General features: G+C 33.7%; 2 protein-coding genes across 4 annotated transcripts in view; one reads left to right on the forward strand and one right to left on the reverse strand.

Annotated features, from left to right (window-relative positions):
- Positions 1-944, forward strand: part of LOC100462656 (mismatch repair protein) — a 46,791-nt gene extending 45,847 nt beyond the window's left edge. For all 3 annotated transcript variants that reach the window (XM_004242880.5, XM_010325109.4, XM_010325108.4), the window contains one exon: positions 368-944. In XM_004242880.5, the coding sequence (XP_004242928.1) occupies positions 368-853 (486 nt within the window). In that variant the 3' untranslated portion in view covers positions 854-944. The remainder of the gene's footprint in view (positions 1-367) is intronic.
- A 12,537-nt stretch (positions 945-13,481) lies between these two features.
- LOC101245558 (polyprotein of EF-Ts, chloroplastic) lies at positions 13,482-21,011 on the reverse strand. Its single transcript, XM_004242881.5, has 5 exons — positions 20,734-21,011; positions 18,326-20,007; positions 17,246-17,422; positions 14,843-15,548; positions 13,482-14,396 (listed from the first exon to the last, which is right to left on the reverse strand). The coding sequence occupies exons 2-5, from the start codon at positions 19,941-19,943 to the stop codon at positions 13,751-13,753; spliced, it is 3,147 nt and encodes a 1,048-aa protein (XP_004242929.1). The 5' UTR covers positions 19,944-20,007; positions 20,734-21,011; the 3' UTR covers positions 13,482-13,750.
- Positions 21,012-27,657: the final 6,646 nt, after the last annotated feature.

Here is a 27,657-nt window from a genome sequence, read left to right on the forward strand (position 1 = left end):
TACCTCATATACATGATTATAGTTTAACAGCTTTTTACTATGATATCTTGAGCTTAATTGAGTCACTGAGAATAAGTATTACCTGAAGACATGGTATAAAATACTATATTAGTTTGTCTGCAATTATTGAAGTGTTCATTTTTGCCATCTGAATTAGCTTTTTATGTATGTGAACTATTCTAAAGGTATACGATCACAAGATATAGAATGGAGCGAACTAGTTGGGGACTCAGCCAATGCCTTTAAGATTCTTTGCCTTTAAGACTGTTGATTGTCTTCGAGTCATTTTGGTCGTGACATCTTTGCTTTTGTTTCATACATTCAAACTGTGAGGTGTACTCTTTGACATGTTAGAAATTCTGTCCAGGTATTCCGACACCTTGTAGAGACGGTGAACTGCCGCTTACTGTTTGCCACACATTATCATCCACTCACTAAAGAGTTTGCTTCTCATCCACATGTGGCATTACAACACATGGCCTGCTCTTTCAAGTTGAAATCTCAAAGTTCATCTCCAACAGAGCAAGAACTGGTGTTCCTCTACCGCCTAACCTCTGGAGCATGCCCGGAGAGCTATGGGATGCAAGTAGCCCTTATGGCTGGAATACCGAAAACTGTGGTTGAATCTGCATTGAGTGCGGCGCAAGTAATGAAGAAAATGAACAGAGAAAGTTTTAAGTCTTCTGAACAAAGAGCTAACTTTTCAACACTGCATGAGCAATGGTTCACGACTCTTCTGGATATCTCGAAGACGGATGGTGGACTAAATAGTGACAATGATGACGACAATGACCTATTTGATACATTGTTTTGTTTGTGGCATGAACTTAAGGCTGATAGATCCACTTGCTGAAAATGTTGGTCTTTTGAATAGACCATTATGCTGTAAACTGATGATGTTTTTATTTTGGAAGAAAGGGTGTACATGTTTTATGTGGGAAAAAGGGTCGAAATGATTTATTGGTTGGCCTTATCCTCCGGTATATTATTTGGTCAAATTTATCCTTGCTGTTACAAAATTCAACAGATATACCCCAAAATCAGCCCCAATTGCCCGATTTCAATTGAAAATTACCCATTTTGAACAGGGTTTTCTGCCCCAACCTACTTAAGTTATTATTGCTACATACATAAAGTAAATTATATTTTCATTAAATTCTCCGTGAAGTTTGTCGAATGAACGAGAAAAATTAATGATTTTACTCTAATAAATTAAACTCAAAAAGTGGATTTCGCAGGTTATATTGAAAACAAATTAAAAGTTATTTCCGTTTTTGTGACCTCTGTTTTTCATATTAGGATTTAAAAAAATGACTTTTCATACTTCTGAAATCATAAATACTTGTTGAATCTAATAGTTTGGTTTTATATCAAACATATTTTTGCTTATAACTGGGGTTTGGATTTTCTTTTCTTTTTTACAAAAAAAAAAAAATTCCCAAGTGCCAGCCATAGCTACATGCAAATAAATCTTTTCTGAATTTTTGGCAAGTGAAACATAAAAAGAGAAACAAGACCAACAATCTCGGAAGCAATCATTGTACTCACGTGTATACACAAAAATAACAGCCTAATTAGTCTTGCAAGGGAAGATGAGCCTAAGGAATAATAGCCACATGTTTAATTGTCTGACGAGATATGCACCATATATTGTATGTACCATGAGAGCCAGAGTTCATCGCTGTGTGGATGCTTTGGCATGCATTACCCTCAATACTTTGTATATATGGTCTATAAAATCCTGGGGATCCTCAGTAGAACTGAATCCCGTAAATAATGGAGGGCCGAATGAAGAAACTCTCATACCTTCAATCTTTCTGACCAGTCTCTCGAGCATCTGCTCCTGACTAAACCATCCCAGTCTGCAACTGAACAACATCCCTTATCCACATTCTTTGGTGGAGGAACAACATCTACTTTGGAGGTCCTGTGTCCCTAGCTTTCTTAGGTAACAATGGAACTGGTGATGCTGGGGTTATTGTATCTTCTCGGGCTTCAACAAGTGTAGGGGAAGCTGGTACTAGGGGCACTGGAGATTCCCTTTGTGCCTCCAAGGGAAATCTATCCCTTTGATTCAGTAGGAAACGACAAGTACCTATCTCTCGTTGTGCCATCTCCAAAGTGTGTGTAGCATGTTAGATAAGAAGCATATAGCACATTTTAGATTTTATGTGTTCTTATAGTTTTTCACCATAGAACGATCTACCAATTGAAAGAAATGAAACCATTCCTTAATGTATTTTAGCATCTTGATCATTAGTGTGGTGCATAATACATTCGTAAACAAGACTCTAGTTGACACGACTTGTGGACCCCTGAGATACAACCTGCTTTGATATCAAGTTTGTCATGCCCAAAAATAATGAGGCGCGACTGGCACTCAATGAAGTATTCAATCGAGTTAGCAACTGAAACATAGAGTCTTCAATATGAGCTAGGCCCGTAGGCCGGCCTGGCCTAACCCATAATTCGATACAATTGTGCTAGGATTTTTGGGGCCCAATTTAGAAAAAGACTTTTTAATCTCGCCTAAATAAGTCTGCTAATCTGTAAGACTTGAGAAATATGAGTAGGACCGACCCATGGGCCAAATAAAAAATAGAAACAAAATAGAATATTAAAAATATCAAGAGTCCAAACTCAAAATTTATTTAAAATTTTAAATATTGAACTTTAAATATAAATTATGTTTATAAAATACGTACTGCACAAAATAAAATTTCTAGAGAATCACTACGTTGGACTTACCATATACAATCTTGTCATGTTTTTGTGTTTTAGTATGATAATTAGAAAATAATTAGGTTAATATTTCTATTTAGCTATCTATATTTTTACTTGAAATCAAACTTATTAAATATCATAAAGATAATTTTATTTGTGGATTTGATTAACAAGTTACATGTAATATTGTCTTGAAGATATTTATGATAATATTTAAAAATTATAATTTGATTCAAGAAAATTATAAAAAACAATACTTTTAATAAGGTGGGTTGGCTTAGCATAGCCCGTAGCCCACGTACTTGTGGGTTGGGCTAATCATTTTCTTCCCACAAAAAATGGGTCAGCCCGACCTAGCCCATCAAGTGATCTCTTAAGCCTTATAAATCTACTGAAATCATGTATTTCCTTCATTGTGTGTGTTAGGGAATGAGGTAATGGATTCATTGTTCCACGTCATTGACATTAATGAATAAAAGATGGATTGATGAAAAGGCAATGTATTGATGAAAAGGCAATGTGTTGAGCATAATGTATTGTGAATTTCCTTATTATGAACCCAAATTTGTTGACCGGTGAAATGCATTAATGACATTAATGTGGATTTGAATTTCTTGAATTGTTGTCTCTTCCTTATGGCATGAAATTGCTTAACTGCAGTGATTTCATTGCACTATGATGAGACATCTGTTGACTAAGCCGAAGGAAAATGGTTTCGGCTAGTGACATAATATAAAGCCAAAGGGAAATGGTTACGACTAATGATATGGAAAAAAGCCGAAGGAAAATGATTCTAGTTAGTGGTATTGCGCCAAAGGGGTCTGGTTCTAGCAAGTGATATGGTATTAAGCCGGGGGAAATGATTCCGGCTAGTGATATAATGTAAAGCTGAAGGGAAATGGTTTGGTCAAGAGTTTGACTATTGTGATTTGATGCATTTTTATACTTGTCATTGATTTACTTGCTACTTGTGATTGATTCATTTGATACTTGTGATTGATATACTTGATACTTGTTGGCTATTAACTGTGACTATTAGATTGTAATTGTAGAGCCTTGTGAACTGTGCATGGTAAAACGGTTAGGTTGGCCTGATTTATATGTAGGTTGTAGTTTGAGGAGTTTCTATTGTGATGAAAAGAGTACTCGTTTTCTAGCTAGTTTTGCCTTTTTAGTAGGTTGTTTTTTAGCATTGTGTTGTTTGGTACTTACTCCTTGATTCTACACTTGTGTAGATTTCGAGCCCAGACCCGTATGATCTTCTATTTCTTGTTCTATCTCTGAGGCCTTTTGAGGATACATCGATAGGTAGTTGTTTATCTGTCACGGCCGGTAAGCACCCCCTAGAAGTAACATGGCATACTTGAACTCTCGCAAATCTTATACAAGCCTATAGTTATCATTTATCGCATTTTCACAGGTAAATTTAGCGAAAATTTTAAAACTTTTATAGCACATCATATGCTAGAACATCACTTCTAACATATAAAATATCATAATACATAGTTAAAGACTCTAAATCTCGTTTCCTTCGTAGACTCAACATCATTAGAGTATAATAGGGACACGACCCTTTCAACGTAAATCATAACTAAACTATTACAAGACTTTACTTAAAACAATGACATAGGAAATCCTTGAACTTAAGGATCCCTTTCCTTGAGCTTGGGAAACACATATCAAGCCCTTCACAAGACATCCTTTAAGCATTCATAACCTACACTTTGTGTAAAAAGGTAAAGAAAAATAATGTTAGTACAAGAATGTACTAAGTATGGCAACCATGCGAAACCATGCATTTAAAAGGGGGACATTTTGCTTTGAAACTATGCATCATGCTTTTTTGTGAAAACTTCATAAAACTTTGATACCATAAGAATCATACAATTCACATGCTTCATTTAGGCATATACAATAGTATAACATCACATAAAATCACACATGACATTTATGTCACATTTTGAATCACATTACAGTAACTCATTTTCCTTTACAGTGTGCTCTCTTTTATTTCACAATAAGCTCTTTTTTTTCTTCACTCTTTAACTTTCCAAGTAACCCTCTAGTGATACTTGGTGCAATGTATTATTTAATGTCTCATTACACTATCCACACTCAAACATCACCTTAAGGCCACAAGGTAATCATACATACAATTTTCATTAATCATCAAATATATATACATATACATATACATAGAGGCATAGCTTATCATGGTAGTACAAACTTCACATACAACTCAACATAATGCATAAACCTCATATAAGACTTAATCCAAGACATTACGTAAGTCAACACTATCAATAACATCATTCTAGGAAATAGTCAACAACACATACTTGGACTTCATTTCATAAAACATCATAGAGCCCTACTCATAATCTCATTCTAATCCTACTAGTACAATGTACATGTGAAGTCCCATAATCTCACACATACTAAGTAAACCTACAAAGAGACTACAAGCCTACCATTTACTTCATGCATCCAAAGGACAAGTATAGACAACTTCATACATGACAAGCAAGACCTTCGCTATATAGTCAATAAGACCCACTTTATGCGTATAAGGTAAGACCACATTATCTAGACTCATTAAGACTTATACCATGCATATCATCACAACATGTAGACAACACTACAATGTCACATAATGAACATAAACATATACATATACATTAGAGAGCCTTCCTAGAACTCCTTTTAGGAGCTACTTCTGCAATGCATAGGTAAAGTCTCATAGCCTCACCTACACTAAGCAACTTCCCTTAGGTTATCCTAGTTAGGGTCCTTGCTTTACTTCCATTGTCCATTTTACTTTAGGGAAACTATAGTCTTAATCGACACTAAGACCATGGATGCTAAACATGGAATTTGATGTCATCTCCTCACACCAAGAGAGGGTATCTTACTTCCCAAGGTAAGACATGAATATCATTCTAGAATTTTAGATGGATCCACTAGCTAGGTCGTATGGGGAAACATAATTATGGAACTAGGAGGCATATATGGAAACCCTCTTTATGCCTATTGAGACATTGTAGTTATCCACCTTGTGAGGACTATGGTGAATAAGCCTTCCCACATTGGGAAAGGGCACCCCTCATCTTCTAGTTCACTCAGTGCTAGGCTAAGTTCTCTTTATTGAAAAGCCATTATTAATCATTACTTTATAAAAGTAGGCTTTAGGAGATTGACCTCCTATATGCTTAGATCATAGGTCATAAATGGGAGTTCATCAACCTAAATCATGTGAGAAAACCTTTCACATGGACATAGCATATTCAAGCATCATCTAGTTTAGGATACCCTTAAGAACACCTTTCAAGAGCCCTTCTATTGACTAGATCATCATACATGTATAATGGACATGTTTTCATGTGTGTGTGCATATATGTGAGCAAACCTTTCACATAAATACCCTTAAGCCACACATGTTCAAACTTCACTTCATTCATGCATAAGACATGTTCACAGATTAATCATGCATTCATATTCATGGTCATATAGAATCAACCTAGGAACTACCCTATCAAGGCACATAAGTGAAATGCATAGATAGGGTCCCATACCCTTGTCCATAATAGTACACCTATCAAATCATCCTAGTTAAGTGATACATAGCATACTTCATGGACATATATTTACATGCATGGTAGTAGACACAAGTACATATGAGAACACCCTTTCATTAGACACCATGAACCTATACTACTTGTAAGCATGCATGAGGTAAGAGTGTGTGTACATTGGTCAACATGATCACATTATGGCTATCAACAACACATTGAGTCAGTCACCCTCTTTAGACCACAATGTACATTCAAACATAGACCACACACCATAATTTAGTATAGGATACAAGGTAACTTCACTTTGTATCCAAGACTCCTAACCTTGACTAAGAACACGTATGCATATAAGGGTACATAGGTAGGGTACATTAAACATTATTACTTCATCAATGGTAGCACCTTAACCACACCTAACATAGTTATTCACATGCTTATGACATTAGCAATACAACCTAGGTCACAACTAGCATGGAAGACTAGGCATAACGCTTCACATTTGGTGATCATCACCATCACACCTTCATAATACAATTACCTTTAAGGTCATGATCACATCACATATAAGGATTGACAAAAAGTAACCAAGCTTTGATCATCATTTATCAATTCCCATAATTCAACATCAATATACGTATAAAACAGTAGCTAAAGGTAACATTACATAAACGAAATCATACTTCAACATCATGGTTTCAAGATCACATTAGGTACACTACTTCATCAAGGTTATAGAAAATAGAGTAATATAGATCAATTTACCCAATCCCTAAACCTTGACCATCATTGATCACACATCAATAAATCACCATCAATTTACATAATTGGCAGTAGCTATAAACAATTTATCATAATTGAATCACATTACAATCACCCTAACATCAAGATCATAATAATTATCACATAGTTAAATCAAGATTTGGTAGGTATCATGGATTCATCATGAAATTGGATTGAATTCAACATGAAAAACAGTATATGATCATCAATTTGACATAAGCAATCCTTTGAAAACAATTTGAGAAAGAACCCACAGCTAGATTGAAAGATTGGAGGTTTAATGAAATCTTCATTTAAAACATTTGAAAGGGACGCCTTAGAAGAAAGATTGAATAAGGATGAAGCATCACCGTACCTAATTGTAGAAAAGGACCACAAAAAATTGGTGAAGAAATCTTGAGAATCCATCACCATGGTTGTTCTTGAGCTTCAACTCTAATGGAGGTTTCTAGAGAGGTTTCTTTTTTAGAGGGGAAAGTCAAATTTGAAAAATGAATGGGGTATGGGATTTTCATGTTATTAATCAACTTAAAATACCCAAAAATACATAAAATAACCGTCTATAGTAATTTAGGGTTTTCATGTTATAAATCAATTACAAGCAGCACCTACAAAAGCTAATCGACGGGGCGTCGATGGAGGGACGACCTGTCCTGTTGCTCCGTCGATGGTGATTGAGGCTGACTTTGGGAGAATATGCTCACCCATATAAGTTTTAAGCTACCCCCCATTGACGGGGCGTCGATCCATCGTCGATTGACACTGTCATGGCAGTGTCTAGGCAGCCTTTAGGTCCTCCTTGAGGGCCTTTTTGCGGGGTCCTTGTGGAGTCGTACCCGTATGTTTCCAACGTATATACAATCATATACAATTTAAGGACCTTCCATATCAATTTCAAAGAAAACGAACACGTAAAACATGTCAAGATACACCAAGACACACATGCACATCTCAAGGCTTACTTTCAAACATCATCGGACGTTCTTGGACGTTTGACCTAACGACTTCAAATTAAACATGCATATTGTAAAACACTGGTTTAACATATTTTAAAATTTTGTAGACACGTGTGAGGCTCTAAGCACCTTAATTCATTTTAAGGGTCCTTACATTATCATCCAAGTGGGTCTCTCTTGTTCTTTTTACTTTATGCTTTGATTAATTCTAGAGATAAAGACTATGACACCTGTACTTATATTTTAATTATGTATTTATATTAGTGTCTTGTACATTTGACAATCATGTTTTGGGAGGATTTACTGGAATGACTAAGTTTTCTGCTCTTATGTTATTCTTGTTTTACTTTTCACATTTCTTTCGCATTGTTGGGTAGACACTCACTTATCATGGTAGGAATAGACTAGTTTCAGCATGTTCATTTTTGGATCATGACACAATGGTGAGTCCTTATTGGTGGATCGAGTGTATCGATGTTATCTTGTTTCTCTTGCTGGGATTGTTGACTATATAGTGTAGGAAAAACCTATGTTATCCAAAGCAATGGTAACAGGCATTAAGTCAGATCCCTTCCTAAGGCCCCTATAGATACTTTTTTTTAGGTGAAAGATTGACAAAGAGATGGTCAAATCCTCTTGAAATGTAATTAAGTAAATTTGGGACCAAATTAACATTTTCAAAACTTTCTAATATTTTATAAAATACAAAAAAACACTCCATTTTTCAACTTTTATAATTCTATCAAATCCATTTTTTAAAAAAGATGTTAATGAGAATAGGATTTTCTCTTCTTCTTCTCCCAATGTTCTCTCTTCTCTTCTCTTCTTCCTTATAAAATTCGACAATCCGTCTATCAAAATAAATATTCTCCCCCATTATCTTATCTTCCTCCTCATCTCTGGTTGTGACTCTCTCCTCTTTCTGAATTGAAGATTGTGTTCGACTTAAAATGAGTAAGTCATTTTGTTTAGAGATTTTACAATTTTAGAACAATACTAAGTTTTTTTCTTGGGCTAATGAAGAATAAATCGTTCTATAGATGTGAAAAATGAGTATAATGGTACCTATTATTTATTATTTCTGAAAGAAAATTAACAAACTCAAAAAGTCATAATTTTGAAAAAATCTATATGTATTGTTAACATTCGGTGAAAATTTATTTTTTGTTATTTTTGTTGATCTTTTTGTGATCATTTTTTTCATATGATTTTAGAAATATAGTCTTGTTCAGTTGTCCAACATATATTTGAAGTGTAGGAAATTGAAAAAATTTATTTCTCAATCACTATCTATAATTAGTGAAAGAAAAAAAAACAGTGACTATTTCAGTATCACACTCAAACCCAAAAGGCAAGGAGAACAAGAAGGAGAAGCAGAAGGACCTAGAGAAGGAGAAGGAGATGGAGAAGGAGAAGGAGAAGGAGAAAGTGAAAAAGAAAGCGAAAGAGAAAGAGAAAAAAAATGAAGTCGTCAATTGTGATGTGAAGTAACAATATTCACCATTGATTAGATTGATGTTATGTATACCGTTGTGAATTACCTTTTTTGTTGATAAGTTGTATAAAAACAATTGGTGAAGTGTTCATTTTTGCTGACAATATAAATGATTTTTTTGGTTGGAACAAATGTCAATTATGATGGAAAAGAAGAAATGTGGTATATGTGACAACATATATAACCTATGTTGTAAAAAATACTACAAAATTATCTGTATGTGCCTCAACAGAAAGAATATATGTGGCAACTTATGTCACAGAAAGAAGATATGTAAATACTGAGTATATTGTCACCAATTATTCATTTTTGCTGATATTATTATTATTATTATTATTATTATTATTATTATTATTATTATTATTATTATTATTATCATCATTATTATTATTATTTTGTTGGCAAATGTCAATTATGATGGAAATGTGTAATATATACAAAAAAAATCATAGAATTATCTACATGTGCCCCCAACAGAAAGGATATATGTGGCAATATATGTCACAAAAAGAAGATATGTAGTAACACATGTCACAGAATGGAGATATGTGGCAACATTGCATTGTCACCAATTATTCATTTTTGCTGATAATATTACTATTAATGATTATTTTTATTTTTATTTGTTGGAACAAATATCAATTATGACGGAAAGGAAGAAATGTGCTGTTTGTGGCAACATATATAACTTCTGTTGTAAAGACACTATAGAATTATATGCATGTGCCCCAACAAAAAGGATATATGTGGCAATAGATGTTAGTTACACTATGAATTGTCAAAAAAATTTTAAAAAGTAAAATAAAAATGTCTTAAACAATCATCTCTTCCTTTTTCCCTCTCTCCTCTCCTCTATAAAAGGTCGTTTCGTTTCAAATTTTAAATTTAATTTATTTTTACTAATTTCCGTGTTCTTTTCTCTTCTTTCCTTTCTCTCGTTCCATTATTCCTTTACAGTTCAAGTTGTTGCGATGTTTTCTACAACATCAGTGGTTATATGTTGCGATTTTCTTCTAAAAAAGTGATGTTGCCCTCATCATTTCTAGTTTATCGTTGATATCTTCTAAGGTAAAATTAAATTAGAATTTTGAAGTACTTACTGGTATTAAATCAGGACTTTTTTTAGTGGTTTTATCACTTATTTGTTTGTAAGATGGTTGGATTGTTATTCCTTTTGAACTATTATCTTATTTTTTTAAAAATACAGTTTAGGATGTACATCTTGCCACATATGACATGTCGGTTGCAATTTTTCTAACAGAACATGCATATGTTATCACATATGTCGTTTCAAGAATGAGTTAATCGATAAATTGAGCGAGTTTAGGAATTGAATAAAAATGTCAAATTGGACCAAATTTTAGTACTTTGGACCACAATTAAGCAATAAAATATTTTATAACACTTGGAACAACGATTTACAAGGGTGTTATATAACTATCATATTTAGTTAATTGGTCATTATATGATGAACTAGTGGTATGATAGTCTTTGTAAAAATAATTGATAGAATTGATGATGGTTGTCGTATTAGACCATGATTTTATACTTAGACATGTTGTAGGACTATATATTAGTGTTACATATTGAATTAAGTGGCAATTTAATTGAATTAACCCCCAAAAGACTATCTTAGGATATACATATGTTGCCACATATGACATGTCTATTGCAATTTTCCCAACAGAACGTGCATATGTTGCAACATATGTCACTTCAAAGATGACTTAATCGATAAATTGAGCGATTTAGGAACGGAAAAATGTCAAATTGAACCAAATTTTAGTACTTTGGATTATAATTAAGCAATAAAAATATATAACACTTGAAACAACAATTTACAAGGGTGTTATATAACAATCATATTGAGTTACTTGGTCATTGTATGATTAACTAGTGGTATGATAGTCTTTGTAAAAATAATTGATAGAATTGATGAAGGTTGTTGTATTAGACCATATTAATTTTGTACTTAGACATCTTGTAGGACTATATATGAGTGTTGCATGTTGATTTAAGTGACAATTTAATTGAATTAACTCCCAAAAGACCATTTTAGGATATACATATGTTGTCACATATGACATGTCGGTTGCAATTTTTCCAAATGCATATGTTTCCACATATGTCACTTAAAGGATGACTTAATCGATAAATTGAGCGATTTAGGAACGAAAAAATGTCAAATTGAATCAAATTTTAGAACTTTGGATTATAATTAAACAATAAAAATATGCAATAACATTTGAAACTACAATTTACAAGGATGTTACATAACTATCATATGGAGTTACTTGGTCATTGTATGATGAACTAATGGTATGATATGCTTTGTAAAATAATTGATAGTATTGATGGAGGTTGTTGTACTAGACCATAATTTTATACTTAGACATGGTGTAGGACTATATATTAGTGCTACATGTTGAATTAAATGACAATTTAATTGAATTAACCCCAAAAGACCATTTTAGGATATACATATGTTGCCACATATGACATGTCTGTTGCAATTTTTTTAACAGAACGTGCATACGTTGCCACATATGTCACTTCAAGGATACTTAATCGATAAATTGAGCGATTAGAAATGAAAAAATGTCAAATTAGATCAAATTTTAGTACTTTAAACCATAATTAAGCAACAAAAATATGTTACAACACTTGAAAAAACGATTTACAAGATTGTTATAAAACTATTATATGAAATTACTTGGTCATTGTATGATGTACTAGTGGTATGATAGTCTTTGTAAAAATAATTGATGGTGCTAGTTGTATTAGACCATAATTTTGTACTTAGACATGTTGTAAGACTATATATGAGTGTTACATGTTGAATTAGGTGACAATTTGATTGAATTAACCTCCAAAAGACCATTGTATAATACATATGTTGTCACATATGACATGTCTGTTGCAATTTTTTCAACAGAATATATATATATATATATATATATATATATATATATATATATATATATATATATATATATATATATATATATATATGTCACTTTTAGGATGGGTTAATCGATAATTGAACGATTTAGCAATGGAAAATGCCAAAAAAGTTTTAGATAAAATATTTTATAAAGAACAAATTCAAAAATCAGTACAAATCACAAAAAAATCATTTTTTTCCCCATGAGTTTGCAAGAAATGCATATATGTTTCTACACATGAAAATTTAATTAATACAGAACTTTAACTGCGTCATCTATTTCTAAATCACAACTACATAATTCACAACGTAGCTGATAGAATTGATGAACAATGCAACAAACTGAATTTTCTCCCAACAATTGAGGTTTGACATCCTTTCAAATAAAATCATCATACAAAATATTTTTTTCGACAGTCATCTCTACCGACCCTCTTTGTTTCTTACCATCCTTTCAATGCCAAATTTATAAATTTTTCTTCTCGACTCGTTTACCAGGACAATTAATACCTACAAATAATTCCTTCATTTATTGTTCCTGAAGAAATTAATTAAAGAAGAAGAAAAAAAGAGGAAGAAGAAAGAAGAATAAGAAGAGGAGGAATACGTACAGCTCACTGGTGGCTTCCCTCCAATTTTAATTCCCAACAAAATTGATTAAATTAGGTTTTAGTCAATTTATCTTTTTACCCGTCATTTAATTTAATAGACCAAACTGTCAACTTATAAACTTGAGAGCAACTCCACAATTTTTAATCATAATCACATAATTTTCACCTACACTCAATACTTAAAACTTATGTAACCGCCCGTTTATTTTGAAACCTTAAAGTCACTTTTTTTTTTAAAATCCCCTATTTTGGGGCCATCATTTCTATACATATCATTTAGATTCCAAAATCACTGCAAGTGTGACATGAGAAGGAAAAGGCATCACATCAAGCAGGCAAAATGACAACCACTCCAGCAATATTCCTCATAAATTGACAAGTTTAATGTTAAAAAAATAGTCACAGAAAAACTCTTCTTTAATCAAAAGATTCTCTTTTACATGTTTGCTTTAAAATGGCTTCCGAAACTCCTAGTTTGTGATGAAAATACAAGACACATGACCAGAAAATCTACAAGAAAGTAAAAGAGAAGAAAACTAATCGCCTCACAGTACATCAAGTATGGACTACATTATACAAAAATAGCTCAACCCCAAGATTTATAACTTGTTTCATCCCACAAGTAGAGTGTCCTCCTATGCTTTGCTCATCTCAAGTTAGAGTTAGCTTCATACAGCAGCTGGCTCTTCAATTATTCCTTCTTTTTTGGCTTCCTCGCCTAGAGTAAATCGAACGAACCTCCTAACTTTTATGTTCTCCCCAAGAGCAGCAACAGTTTGCTTTACCAAATCCTTCACAAGAACACTATCATCTTTTATGAAAGGCTGCTCCAAAAGAACAAGCTCTCCAAGTCTCTTGGAGACCCTGCCCTCAACAATCTTCTCCCGTATATTTTCAGGCTTGTTCTTAAGGTCTTCTCTCTGCATTTCCAAGTCTTTTTCCTTGTTGACAGCGCTTTCTGGAATCTCATCGATAGATACATATTGCACCTGTGGGCATGCTGCAACTTGCATTGCCAAATCATCAACCAACTCCTTAAATGTTTCACCTCTCCCAACAAAGTCGGTTTCACAATTAACTTCAATTAGCACACCAATGCGAGAGTCATGAATGTATGAACCAATTCTCCCCTCAGCAGCAAGTCGGCTAGACTTTTTATCGGCTGTTGAAAGACCCTTCTTTCGGAGGTATTCCTGTGCCTTCTCAAGATCCGCTCCAGTTTCGGAGAGGGCTTTCTTGCAATCCATCATCCCAGCTCCAGTTTCTTCTCGCAGCTGTTTAACCAAAGCAGCTGAAACTGCTGCTTTCGGAGCCCTGCATTAGAATCCATAAAACAGAAATTAACAGTGAGACACAAAACAATATAGGAGTTTTGGGATTGGAAACGGTTTAGGATAAAATGTTGGCATGGAGTTATACAGTAAGATGAGAAAGACAGAGTCTTCTGACAGTTATTTCAGATTAGCTCTTCCATAATGATGTTGGAACCAGATTTTATTTGGAAATTATTGAAGTGAAACGTGTACTTAGGTTTAGAAGATTGTATAAGCAGTATTGGAGTCTAAAGATGGCAGAAAACTAAAGCTATCATTTAATAATGAGAAGTTGAGTAACAACAATAAGCAAACTGAAAATTAATGTAATAAAACTATATATTTGACATGTCATGGAATGCCCTGCTGCCACATTTCTGGTTGTTCAGCGTTTGAAGAAACACAATATATTGATAGGAAGTAATTATCAAGAAATTAGAAACTTACTCGACAGTAGTCTCCTTGGCTTCAACAGCTGGTTGCTCTTTTCCCGGCGAGGAGACAGGTTTAGCTGCTGTTTGAGCAGCCACCTCTGCAGCAAAGTCTTGGCTCTTCTTTTCAAGACCTTCTCCCAGGTTGTATCGCACAAATCTCTTCACTTTGATGTTTTCACCAATCGTTGAAATTGTCTGCTTGATCAAGTCCTTTACAACCATCTTATCATTTTTGATGTAAGGCTGCTCCAGTAATGCCAGATCTTCAAGCCTCTTATTTATCCGCCCATCAACAATCTTGGATCTGATCTGCTCAGGTTTTGATAATAGGTCTTCCTTCTGCATTTCGATTTCTCTTTCCTTGTTGATGATCTCCTTTGGCACATCTTCTGGAACAAGATACTGCACTTGAGGGTATGCAGCCACTTGCATGGCCAAATCATCAACTAATTCCTTGAAAATGTCACCACGCGATACGAAATCTGTTTCACAGTTAACCTCTACCAGGACACCAATTCTGCTATCATGGATGTATGATCCAATTCTGCCTTCAGCTGTAGCTCTACTTGATTTCTTATCAGCACTTGCCAAGCCCTTTTTCCTGAGATACTCCTGCGCTTTAACAATGTCACCTGCAGTTTCTGTAAGAGCCTTTTTGCAGTCCATCATTCCTGCTCCTGTCTCTTCACGCAATTGTTTCACAAGAGCAGGTGAAATAGCTGTTGCATACACAGAGGACAGGACTTAGTGACCAGACATGAATGTGAAAGTTCTTGTTTCGATACAAAAGTACTATCTAATTCTTCGATGAATGACAATTTACATAGACATATCAAGGAACAATATAGCCAGACTCTTTGTTTCAGTTAATCTGAATTAATATTACAAATAGCTTGGCGGAATCAATCAAACAGACCAACAAAAAGAAGGTCAAGATATAAGGAAAGCAGAGGAAGTCGGATATTGCACAACATAATAGAGTTTCTGAAAGTAACTGGCCCCATTAATAAATTATAGATGGACTGAAAGGGGTAGTGTCAGGAAGAAACAAATAGGTTAAATTTTACAACCCTACAGATTTCAGTTATAAAGGCAAACTAGGATACATTCAGATTTTGACAACCATTAGCGTTAACTATAAAGATCGCCCTTCTTCAGCATTGTAATTTATATTCATAATTCAAGACTCTACGACTTTATGTGATACAATAAGGAGAGTCAATCTGACACTTTTTTTTTTGACAACAAATTTGACACTTTTGGATATTAGCATCCAAATCCTCTTCAAGACTAATCTCATTGCTATCTCTTTCTTCATAAATGTTCTCTGGAAATGAATTAATTTACCATGTTTCAACAGGATATCCACTGTGTTAGATCCATTTTTTCTTCTATATATGTTTTTACTATCCAACTCAAAATAAAGGAACATGGACAAGGAGATTCATATGCCAACTTTGACTCGCTAGGAATTAAGGCTACAAGTAGTAACTGCTATTGTTTCAATAAGCTATTTAATGAATTAGATCTCTACAAAAGATTTGATGAGCAGGTATATGTGTTTTAGCACAAATCTCGTCATTTCATTATTCTCCCAAAATTGAATGATGAAGGCATCAGAACAAGCAGATTTTTAACTCAGATGAATTATCTGGGATCAAATTAAGATATATGTTTATAATAGATTTAATATTAGTAAGACCACCCAAAGGTCTGACCTAGTGGTCAATGAAGTGGCTTGAGAACCATGAGTTCACAGGTTCAATGGCCCAGGGGGAGGCAAAAAAAAATACTAGGTGGTTTCTCCCTATTTTCCCAAACTGTGGTGGATAGAGTTACCCAGTCACTGTGAAGGTGGGAGGTAACAGATATCCTGTGGATTAGTCGAGTTGTGTTTCTTCCTATTTGCCCAAACTGTGGTGGATAACCAATCACTGTGCTGGTGGGAGGTAGCAGATATCCTGTGTATTAGTCGAGTTGTTCTCAAGCTAGGTTGGATACCACTACCATATTAAAAAAGAGATCTATAAGTACCAGGTAGGTAGAGAGAAGAAATTCTCTTCCATTTTCTCTGATTCACAGTTTCAGTGAAGCATCTGCATGCAGTCTAATGTAAATGTGTAAAAAGTTAATATCCTCTAATGCAACTTCTTTCTCCAAGTAGGTAAATGAAGCACCACCCGGCTTCCCCTCCCCACCCCTCCACCCACCCCAAAAAAAAAGAAAAACACAACAAGCTTCTTAATCTTTGGAGTTTCAGTTATTTCATCACTCAGCCATGAATTTTCACATCCTACCAACTAATACAAATGTTTGGCAACTAGATCTGCAAATTTTATTGTAAGGAATGGTATTTCCTTTTTAACAAGTTAACAGCAGAAATATCCCAGAATAGAAAGGGAAATAAAAGCAAAACCTTTTGCTGCGGCTTCATTTAATGAAGCAGTCCCATTTTGCTCACTTGAGTTCGCAATATCTTGATCAGTGTTGGGAGCCCCCTCTTCCTGTTGAGCAGCGGTATCAGATGATTGTTCCCCTACGGAAGGAGCACTTTCAACTTGAGTGTCTAAAACTCCAACACCGTCCTGACTTTCTGTGTACAAAATTGGATTGTCAGCTATTTTATTGGTAACTCGTCCTAAGTTTATCTTTCTCACCTAACAGGCTAACACAACACTATGTCCTATAAGTAATTGATTTCAAGAGTTTACATAGAGCAAGAACATCATCCTGTCGTTATTTCAATCAAAAGAAAAGGACATGTCTCGGTCACCAGAAAGCTCTCCATATATGAAACTGAAAACTGTGTATGTTGAACAAGATGCAATCAGAAGAAGAAACAGAAGAAGGATATACCAAATTATCAACATGAACTATACTAAAGTGCCTTTGCTTAGATTGATTCATATCATTACCATTCATCTCTTCCTCAGCAGCGTTATCAAAAGCAAAAAGTGCAAGAAAAGTTCTAAGGTTCGTTGGGGCTTGAAGTGCAATGTGCAAATAAAGTGTGGGATTTACTGAGAAGAGGCGCAAATGGAGAAAACAAACAAACATATATATATATATATATATATATATATATATTCCAAACTAACAGTTATAAGCATAAATAGCAAATATATGGACAAAGAAATTGATTATTTTTACAACAAAGTGAAATATCAATGGTTTAGCGTCACCTCTTTAGGAAATGCTCATTCACAAGGAAAAGTATGTCTTAGAGCCTTTATGACAACACTAAAGCGCACATGAAGCGAGGGGAAGCATTCAAACACGTTTTGAGCCTCGTTTCAAGGCTTCAGTGCGCCTTTGATAACATTGTTCCCCACATAATGAGTGAAGTGTATTTATACCATGCACCAAACCTTATTTGGATAACAAAATTGTCTAAACGTTGAAATAGTTGTATCTAATTGTTTCTCATAAATATGCAAGCGAGAATGAAAGGATGTAATAAATCAGAGGGGAGACTGGAAAATTTCTTATTAGACACCTTCATCCTTGCTATTCTCCAAAGAAGCTTCAGATTGCCCAGTTGGGCTTGATATACTATCATTCTCACTGGCACTAGTTTCCTCTGTTTCTTTGACAGCCTCTGTGACACTTGGTATTTCAGTTGCAACCACATTTACATTATCATCAGTTAGTTTCTCTACGACCTCCTCACCCACCACAGTTTCAGATGCTGAGATCTGATCAGCTGCTTGCTCATATGAGCCAGTTTCAGCTTCAGTTTCCTCAGCATCTCCTACAGGTGACACCTCAGCTTGCTGACCAATTGTGGATGTGCTTCCTTCAGGAGCTGACTCCACTTCTTCATCAACGTTTTGTTTCGTCTCCTCCCCATTTATAGTTTCCGGAACACCATCATTTGCAGCATTTACTGATTCTTCCTCTATGCTTGTAGTTTCAGGCAACACGTCTATTTTAATAGTCGCCGCATCTGATTCCTGTGCATCTTCCTTTGATTGTTCAGCTTGTTCGTCTTCTTTTTCCCTCTCATCCAAAAATGAAGAGATCTCTTTGTTGCTACGGAAAGCCAATAAAAAGGGATTTGTTGCCGAATAGACAACACCCTGGTTGAGCTTTGAGTCCAACTCTGAAGCAGCTTCTTCTTTTTTCATGGTCAAAGTTACCTGTCCTCTGGCAATGCGCAATACACGGACATTAACTTCTTGGCCTACTGTTAGTGAAGAGCCACTGTCAATAATTCCAAACACTTCATCAGTTTCCTCTGATGCTGGCAGGAACCCTTCCTCTCCTTCAGGAAGAGATATAAAAGCACCAGACCTGGTTAGATTTTTTACAGTGCCCTCAAGATCTTGCCCCTTGACAAACTTTGAGACTTTCTCATCTCTCCTTTGGTTGTTCCTTTGTGTGCTCTTCCTTTGAGTTCGGGGTCTGTCACTATTGGTTGGAGCATCTTTCTGTTGCTGTGGCCTACTAGGATCATCACTTTCACGCATGGTGAGAGATATGCGCCCTGTCTCAGTGTTTGCTTCAACTAATCTCACTGTAACCTCTTGTCCAACAGATACAATGCTTCCTACATCCTTTACATAACTATCACTCAACCTAGAAACATGCACCAATCCATCCGTAAAAGCTCCAAAATCAATAAAAGCACCAAATGGCTGTATCGATCTGACCTTTCCAGGAAAAGTTGCACCTGGAATAAGGTCTTCATTCTTCACAGGAGGCATCTCACTCTTTCTAGCAGGTCTTGAACGCTTAGACTGAACAGATCTAGGACTCACATCTGATACAGAGGATTCTTCACTTATTTCAGCAGCATCAGATGAAGCTTCAGCAACTCCACCAGATCCATCATCTGCAGCAGTTGCTTCTACTTCTTCCACTGCTACATCGGTTTCAGTTGCTGATACTACGAGACCTCTTAATTTATGTCGTAAAATGCAACCAACTCTAAAATGGGGAAACAATTTAATAGATGTTGACAGGGGCAGGATATATTTTGGGGTAGGTAAAGTCTGCTTGCTGGATTTTCGTGAAACATCGTATTTTGATAAACATTGATTCCTTCTCGTGAGAAGGACAGCTCCTGGAGTAACTGATACATTGGTAGTTGCAATTGTAACCATTGGAGCCATGTTGATTAATATTTGGGGTTGCTAAGGTTTGTGAAGTACAAGGATTAGATCATCTGTTCAACACCTGATAAATATATTTAAAAAAACGGTTAGAGAAAGAAGAAAACATGACTATATCATTTAATAATAGTGTGATAGGATATCAGCTGCAGCATGGCGGAAATACTATAAGCATATAGAACAAACAGCAAAGCCCGAGTTGCTGAAAATAAACGGATAGTCTCATACGTTTGTCATTTAGGCGTAATTCATTGAAAAGCACTCAAAAAAGAAAAATTAATAAATTTGCTCTTGAACTTACAGATTGTGGTTGAGAAATCATCATAAGCAATTCCATAAACAAGAATGATTATAACATATAGGCTTAGCAGTTTATAAATATTTAAAAATTCATCAAAAAAAACAGACTACACCTTGAGAATTGACAAACACAAATGCAATTCAGTATCTAATAATATATATACATATACATACATACATACATACATACATACATATATATATATATATATATATATATATAATATGTACTTTGCAAAGAAGCAAGTAAATTCACTAACTATCATACCAGAAACTCTAACTTAGAAGCTAAATATTTAACAATTCCAAGTGTGGTAGAACGATTAACATTTCTGAACATTGAAATTAAGAAATTGAATCAATTGTTATGGGTGCATATAATTGATCATTACCCATCAATTATGGCACAACTAGTACAGTAAGTAAAAACTCAAAATGATTAGTGAAAGAATAACTCAACAGAGACGGAAGTTGAAGTGAGAAATCAAACCTTTGACAGGGTGGGTTGTATGCATATATATGAAGAAACAAGAGATAGTGTAACTGAAATGAAGTTGCTGGTGAGGGAGGAGGGGATAGGGGTCAGACTCTCAAGCACACCAACTCTTCCTTCCTGTTTGTGAGTTTTATGGCTAATAAAAGAAGAGGGAAACGAAAGGTGGGGGTTTCTATCCTTATCCGGACCATCATCCCATCCATGCTCCTCTCATTCGGGTCGGGTCGTCAATTCCAACAAGCCCATCATGCTTTCGGAGATTTTGTACACACAGTGTGATATTTACTTTTTGTCCCGTTTATAAAAGGGAAAACATGTTATATTGAAAAAATATCTATTGTTTTTTTTTTAATTGATCATTTTTAATACACTTTAAATACATATTACAATGAATAATTGATCATTTTTAGATATACATTACAATGAATAATTTATCATTTACATATAATACAAGTTTTATTGATGGATATAATACATTTATTTCATATTTTAATACACTTATAATACAATGTGTCAATTTCTTACCAAACAAGTATAATATATTTTTTTAAAATACACAATTATTATACATATATATTGCAAACATAATTCACTTATAATACAAATTGCAGATTTAACATAATATTATTATTTAATTGCTATAAAATGATAATAAATAAAAAGTACCGCTAAAATCAGTAATCATTTATCAAAACAATGACTAATAATGTATATCGTCTGATTACATTGTAAATTTGTTTGAAATACAATATTAAATGAATTTAAAAAATTTGTGAATTTGTGTGTTGAATTAATGGTATACAAAATTATTTGGAATAGAATTTAGGTGATGCAATCCAGCATGTATATTGAATATAAGATGTTTGTAAATACAAATAATTTTATAATACATATTTGTTTCAAATTTATCTGGAATGAAAGTATGATTGGATTTATTGATTGATCGAATGATTGTAAATATTTTTGTGGGATGATTCAAATATAAATTTATTTGGAATAAAAGTTAGTTGATTTGATCCAAACTGAATATTGAATATATGTGTTGTGAAATACAATTTGTTTTGATAATTTGGAATACTAAATTATTTGGAACACAATTTAGATGATGTAATTCAAACTATATGATGGGATACGATGGTTTGTAACAAACTAATTTTTTAGTATATTTTTTCATATAAACTTAGGAGGAACCTGAACCTCAGCAACGTCAAACTGTGGTTTAAGAGAAGCCTCTTCAACTCTACCTCTAGCTAGTGTCTCTCCACGGACATGGCCTTCGGTACCACTCTACAAGCATAGTTTGTAGCTCGAGCCCTATCTCTATCCCTAGTCTGGTCTCAAGAACAACCTCGGGGACTGCCTCCCCCCTACCACTAGAAATAGAAGCCCTAGTCCTCGACATATGTCAAAACAACACGCGGTAACTCAGCACTAACGAATGCAACCACGCACAATAAGAAAGGATGAACAAAATGAAGTTTTCTAAAAATCTTTGTAGCCTCTTAAGATAATTACAATGTTTTCTTACTGATCCTCAAGACTCTACCTAGACTTGAATTGTACACATTTGAGACTTATGAACCTGATATCATTTTGTCTCAACTCAAAAATAGATGTAACGTCACTTGTGTATTCCTACCCAGAAAAATCAACCTCAACCTAACAAAAAGAAATAAATGCGGAAATACAGTAAAATAAGAACAAGACTGTAGACAATAAAATTGGTGTCGAGAAAACAATGATCAAGAATGGAAAATTATAGCAACAATCGATTTATTATTTCAAGTGCGAGTGTTACAATATCTATGATTCCTCTGAATTCGCCTTTTCAAATATAATTTCAAGTTGGGATTTATCTTGATCTCTATCTTGATCTTGCTCTTGGACTTGATCTTGATCTTGACTTGAACTTTATCTTGATCTTGACTAGTTGAATTCAAAGGCTTCGAGGCTTGATCTTGAATCCGGTGATCTTGATTTTTCTTAAACTTGATCTTGGACTTCATTTTGATCTTGACTTGAATTTTTTCTTGATCTTGACTTTCTAGTTGAATTCAAGGGTTTCGAGCTTGATGTTGAATCCGGTGTCTTGATCTTGATTGTTCTTGAACTTGATCTTGACTTCTTCAAATCTTGAACTTGAACACTTGAATTCTTGAATCCTTGAATTCTTGAATTCTTGAAGTTGTAGAGAAATTTATAGCTTTTGATCCACGAGCTTTCTCTAGCTTCTTGTTTAGAATTCTTGGTTCTATTTTTCTAAATTATGAGAACCCTATTTATAGTTTTAGAATAGAGGAGTTGTGATTGGAACCGGACTCCCTTCAGCCAATCAGATTTAATTGAAATATCATATGAGCTTTATGTAGCGGACTTTAATTAAATTCATATTTATCAGAATTAAAATAATTAAATCAATTATATTAATCCATAATATTTATTTGGACTAATATATTAATTAACTTAATATAATCCAAACAACTTAAATAAATGTATTTTTGATAAATTTTAAGTGACTACAAATACAAAGGTGAAAAACTTATTTATTCTATACGATACCCCCAAAACCTAGTTGTAACATGTACAAGACACTTATGAAAATACAAAATTGGAAAGACAAATACAAGTCTAAATATCAAGTAAAACAAATCTTAAAGAGAAAGGGAAAGAGGGTATTTCATGATGACAAGCAGCTACTACTCAAAATCCTTTACGAACCACAATTGTCAAGAGGAGAAGAAGATCACCTGAGTCTAGGCTCGAAACCTACACAAGTGTAGAAGCAAAGGGGTGAGTACCAACAATATAGTACCTAATAAATAACCTACTAATCAAAGCGACTAGCTAGAACGTGAATAACCCTGACTCTCCAACCGAACCTCCTCAATACTTTCACAAAAAGCAATCTAGCCTAGAAATTCTACAATATGACCCAAAAAGCCCAATATTCACAGTCCAATAACCACAATTTAACAATTAAAAGAATCAAATAAGTCAACCTCAAAATCAAGTAATTTAATCACACACAACAAGTATGCTAACAATTAACCACCAACTAACATATAAATATCATGTACATCAAGTCATAATAGTCCGTCTCTTGTAAGAACCATTTCCCATTGACTTTGTAGCCACTTGCGAAATATGACCTTGTCATCACAACACACGTCGGTAAAGAACTCGACATCACAACACTCGCCGAAAATGACCTCAACCTAATAACACTCACCGCCAAAGACCTTGGTCTAATAACACTCGCTGGCAAAGACCTCTGTATAATAACACTTGCCAGCAAAGACCTCCGCATAACAGCCATCATATGTCTCATCACGATGTTCAACGATCAATGCACACATCAATATCACACCACAAGGAAGAGACAATAAATTGCACAATTCAAATCTGCATTTATGCTTTCAAGGATTTCATCAATCAATCTCTAACAACAAATAAAGCTATTTACATGATCATGTTCATCACATAATATATTTTTCATTTCTACCCCTTTTTATTCATTTAAATATTAGTAAGTGGACAATTTAAATCCTTCAACCCATCACCATTGCTACCAACACACCATCAACGAAGGAAGTAAATGAATTTTATTAGAATACAAAGTTTAGAAACCCACTTGTCTTAAATCAATCAACTATCACTCTAATAGTTGAGTCTCTCCCTCTATATCACTTTTAAAGCCACACAATCTATGCACAAGGAAGTATTCACAATCCTATTTTGAAAACGATAATACCTATATCAAATTCTCTTGAAAACTGGATCAATCAACACAAACCCAATTCAAAAAATAAGGTTTGAATTCAAAATTGAATACTTGAAAACATTATTCTATACTTTAGAAACTAATTAGGGAAAATCATCTCAAAAAGGACATAAAATAAGTTCACAAACTCACTTTTACTTCATTACACAATTAGTTCTTGAATAACTTCAATTTATCAACTCAAAATCTTGATTTAAATCATAAATATAATAATAATAATAATAATAATAATAATAATAATAATAATAATATAATAATAATAATGGGTAATCAAAGATTTATTGTTAAAAAATATTAGCCAATAATTTTATCTTAAAACCCCCACTTGAAATCACATCTACCAAGTTTCCAAAGCTCCAAAAATCAAAATGGGTAAGAAATCCCAAAATTTAGGTTTAAACACTATTAAGGGTCCTCCGCGAATGCGGGTTTTAATGAGTTGAACTTTCGCAAATGCAGTAGGTCTTCCACGAACGTGGAGATCAACCCATTGACCTCCCACAAATGTGTTCAAGACTCTGCAAAATGAGGGGTTCTTACCCCATCCTTTCTGCAAACGCGACCACAAGCTCCACAAACGCAAAGGGTTGCACTAAACCATAGAACACCAAGAACTCAAAAATCATCGAAAGGACCCTCATAATTGTTCGAAAATCCGTACACATAAACCACACATGCAAATCAAATATACTCGACGTTCAAACTTAACGGAACCGTCAAAACACGAATATGAGGTGTCCCTAATCTGACATTCATGAAAATCATAAGAAACTAACTCAATACCTAAAAAGGCGAAAACAAGCTTGAGGCCTCTCAAAATCAACCAAGACGTCACCTATGCCTAAGATCATCCCCCCAAATCTAAGCAAGCTCTCGAATTCCGATCCGAGCATGCGAGCCCTCAATGTTGACCAAAGTCAACCCAAAGATTGAATTTTATTTCACAACTTAGGATCTCAAATCCTCAAAAAGATTTGAAATAAAAAATTGAATACTCTTACGGTTGGGGTTTCACATTTCAAGACTAGTGAAATCGATGAAATTTAATTCCGAATCTCAGAACTCGAAAAGACCTCAAAGTCACTTTCTTAACAGATTAGCCTTTAAAATTCACAAACTAACCAATTTCTCAACTTTTTACTCAAATTCAAAATCAACTTTCAAATCAATTATAGAAGACTTGGAATTAACATTGGGAGAAACAAAGTGATAATTTTAAGAAATTTTTCAAAAATGACCGGGTAGGTGGAGAAGCGTTGCCAATACACATATTTCAGAGCAGAATAGGGTGGCAGACCTCCTAAGGAGGGCTTTAGGAGCAAAACCCACCTTTTAGATACTTTTTCTAGTGTTTGCAAAGAATGCAGTTCAGCAAACATTTCAGGAACTATATACTCAAGAAAACTTTTTTTTAAGCAAGTTAACTACTTCATATTTTGAGAAGTTCGATCGTTGTTTATTTCAAATCGATGAAGGTGACATAGCCAAGTAAGAACTCTTTTGTTTCGCTTAAACAACCAATTTTACCTCTAATAGTTGTAGTAGTAATAATATATCATCTCCTATTTACCATGTCACACCCCCTTTTTCGCGCGGCGGCGTATGGGTTTTTCCAATTTAAATGACGTAATTAATTAGGGGATTATTTTAGCTTTTCAGAGTCGCCACTCGGAATTGAGTTACGGTGTTCCAAGTCACCTTTTATTTAATCCCTAATCAAAAGGAAATGACTCTTTGTTTGGTCTGCGAACGAGTTTGGGTAAGGAATTCTGTTGACCAAGGGGAAGGTATTAGGCATCCCTCGAGTCCCGTGGTTCTAGCACGGTCGCTTTATGGACATTCATGACTTAAACTAATTTATGAATATTGTATTATTAAGACAAATATATTTACCCTCATTCTTTGACTTATATAAATATATTAAAACTACCTTATTTTATTAATCTATGCCCTTTAATTAAAATATATATATACACATCTAAATTAAATCAAGCAAAGCAGAATAAAATAAGATATTCTTTATTATTATTATTTCTTTTGTTTTTATTATTATTTTTATTTTTTATTCTATTTTTTACATTTTTTTTACTTTCTTATCTTTTGCTATTATTATTATTTATTTTATTATTATTTTTTATACTTTCAAGGTTTTATTTGTTTTTGTTTTTTTTTTTCAACTTAATTTTTTTTGTTTGGACAAAGAAACTTTCAAAAAATAAATATAAAAAATTCTTTCCTCTTCAATTGAATTTTTTATATTATTTTTATACTTCTTTTCTATTTTTTTTTGTTTTCTCTTTTCCCTCTTTTTTGTATGTTCTTTTTCACAGTTTATTTTTTTTTAACTTTTCCCTTTTTCCTTTTATATTATTATTATTATATTTTTTCATTCTTTATTCGATTTTTTTTACGTCACTAACATTAAATAAAAATTCTACTAACTAAAATTAATATATTTACATAATAGATACACCTGTTATCATTATAAACTAAATATTAAAAATTACATGACTTGGACAATATTTTTACTTAAATACAAAATAAACTATGGGTTATTTAAATATAAAATAAATCGTGGTTTGATATAATAATTTCACACTAAATATAATTATACCAAGGATCTAAACATAAACTGATATGAACGTTTGAACATACTTCATACAATAACATGAATAAATATTAATGGTTTAAACATACGCGAAATTTAACAACTTTAATATATATTGCGATTCATTCTCGCATTATCATGACATAAAACTAATACAAAATAAAATTAGTATTACCTCTTGTGGAAATTATTTCACAAAAAGAAAGAATTTAAGAACCACGAACTTGAAACCTCGAACTCCACTATTTTTAGTTGTGCTTTTCTTTGTGCGTGTGTTCTTCGGAAAAAAAATTCTTTGTTATTTCTTCTCTTTTTTTTTTTTACTTGCAGATTTTTTGTTTTCCTCTTTTCTTTTTTTTCTCGTGTGTTTTTCTCCTTTTTTTTTCTTTTCTGATCTTTTTTTTTTTTTTATATATATACATGTTTTGTGTAGTGTGTGCAGGTGTACGTGGGGTGTGAGTGGGAGTGGGGAGTGGGGAGGGATCGTGTGTGTGTGTTCCTTTTTTTTTAAATATTAAATATATATATA

Source organism: Solanum lycopersicum, chromosome 7 (assembly GCF_036512215.1).
Source record: "Solanum lycopersicum chromosome 7, SLM_r2.1".
Classification (NCBI taxonomy): Eukaryota; Viridiplantae; Streptophyta; class Magnoliopsida; order Solanales; family Solanaceae; genus Solanum; species Solanum lycopersicum.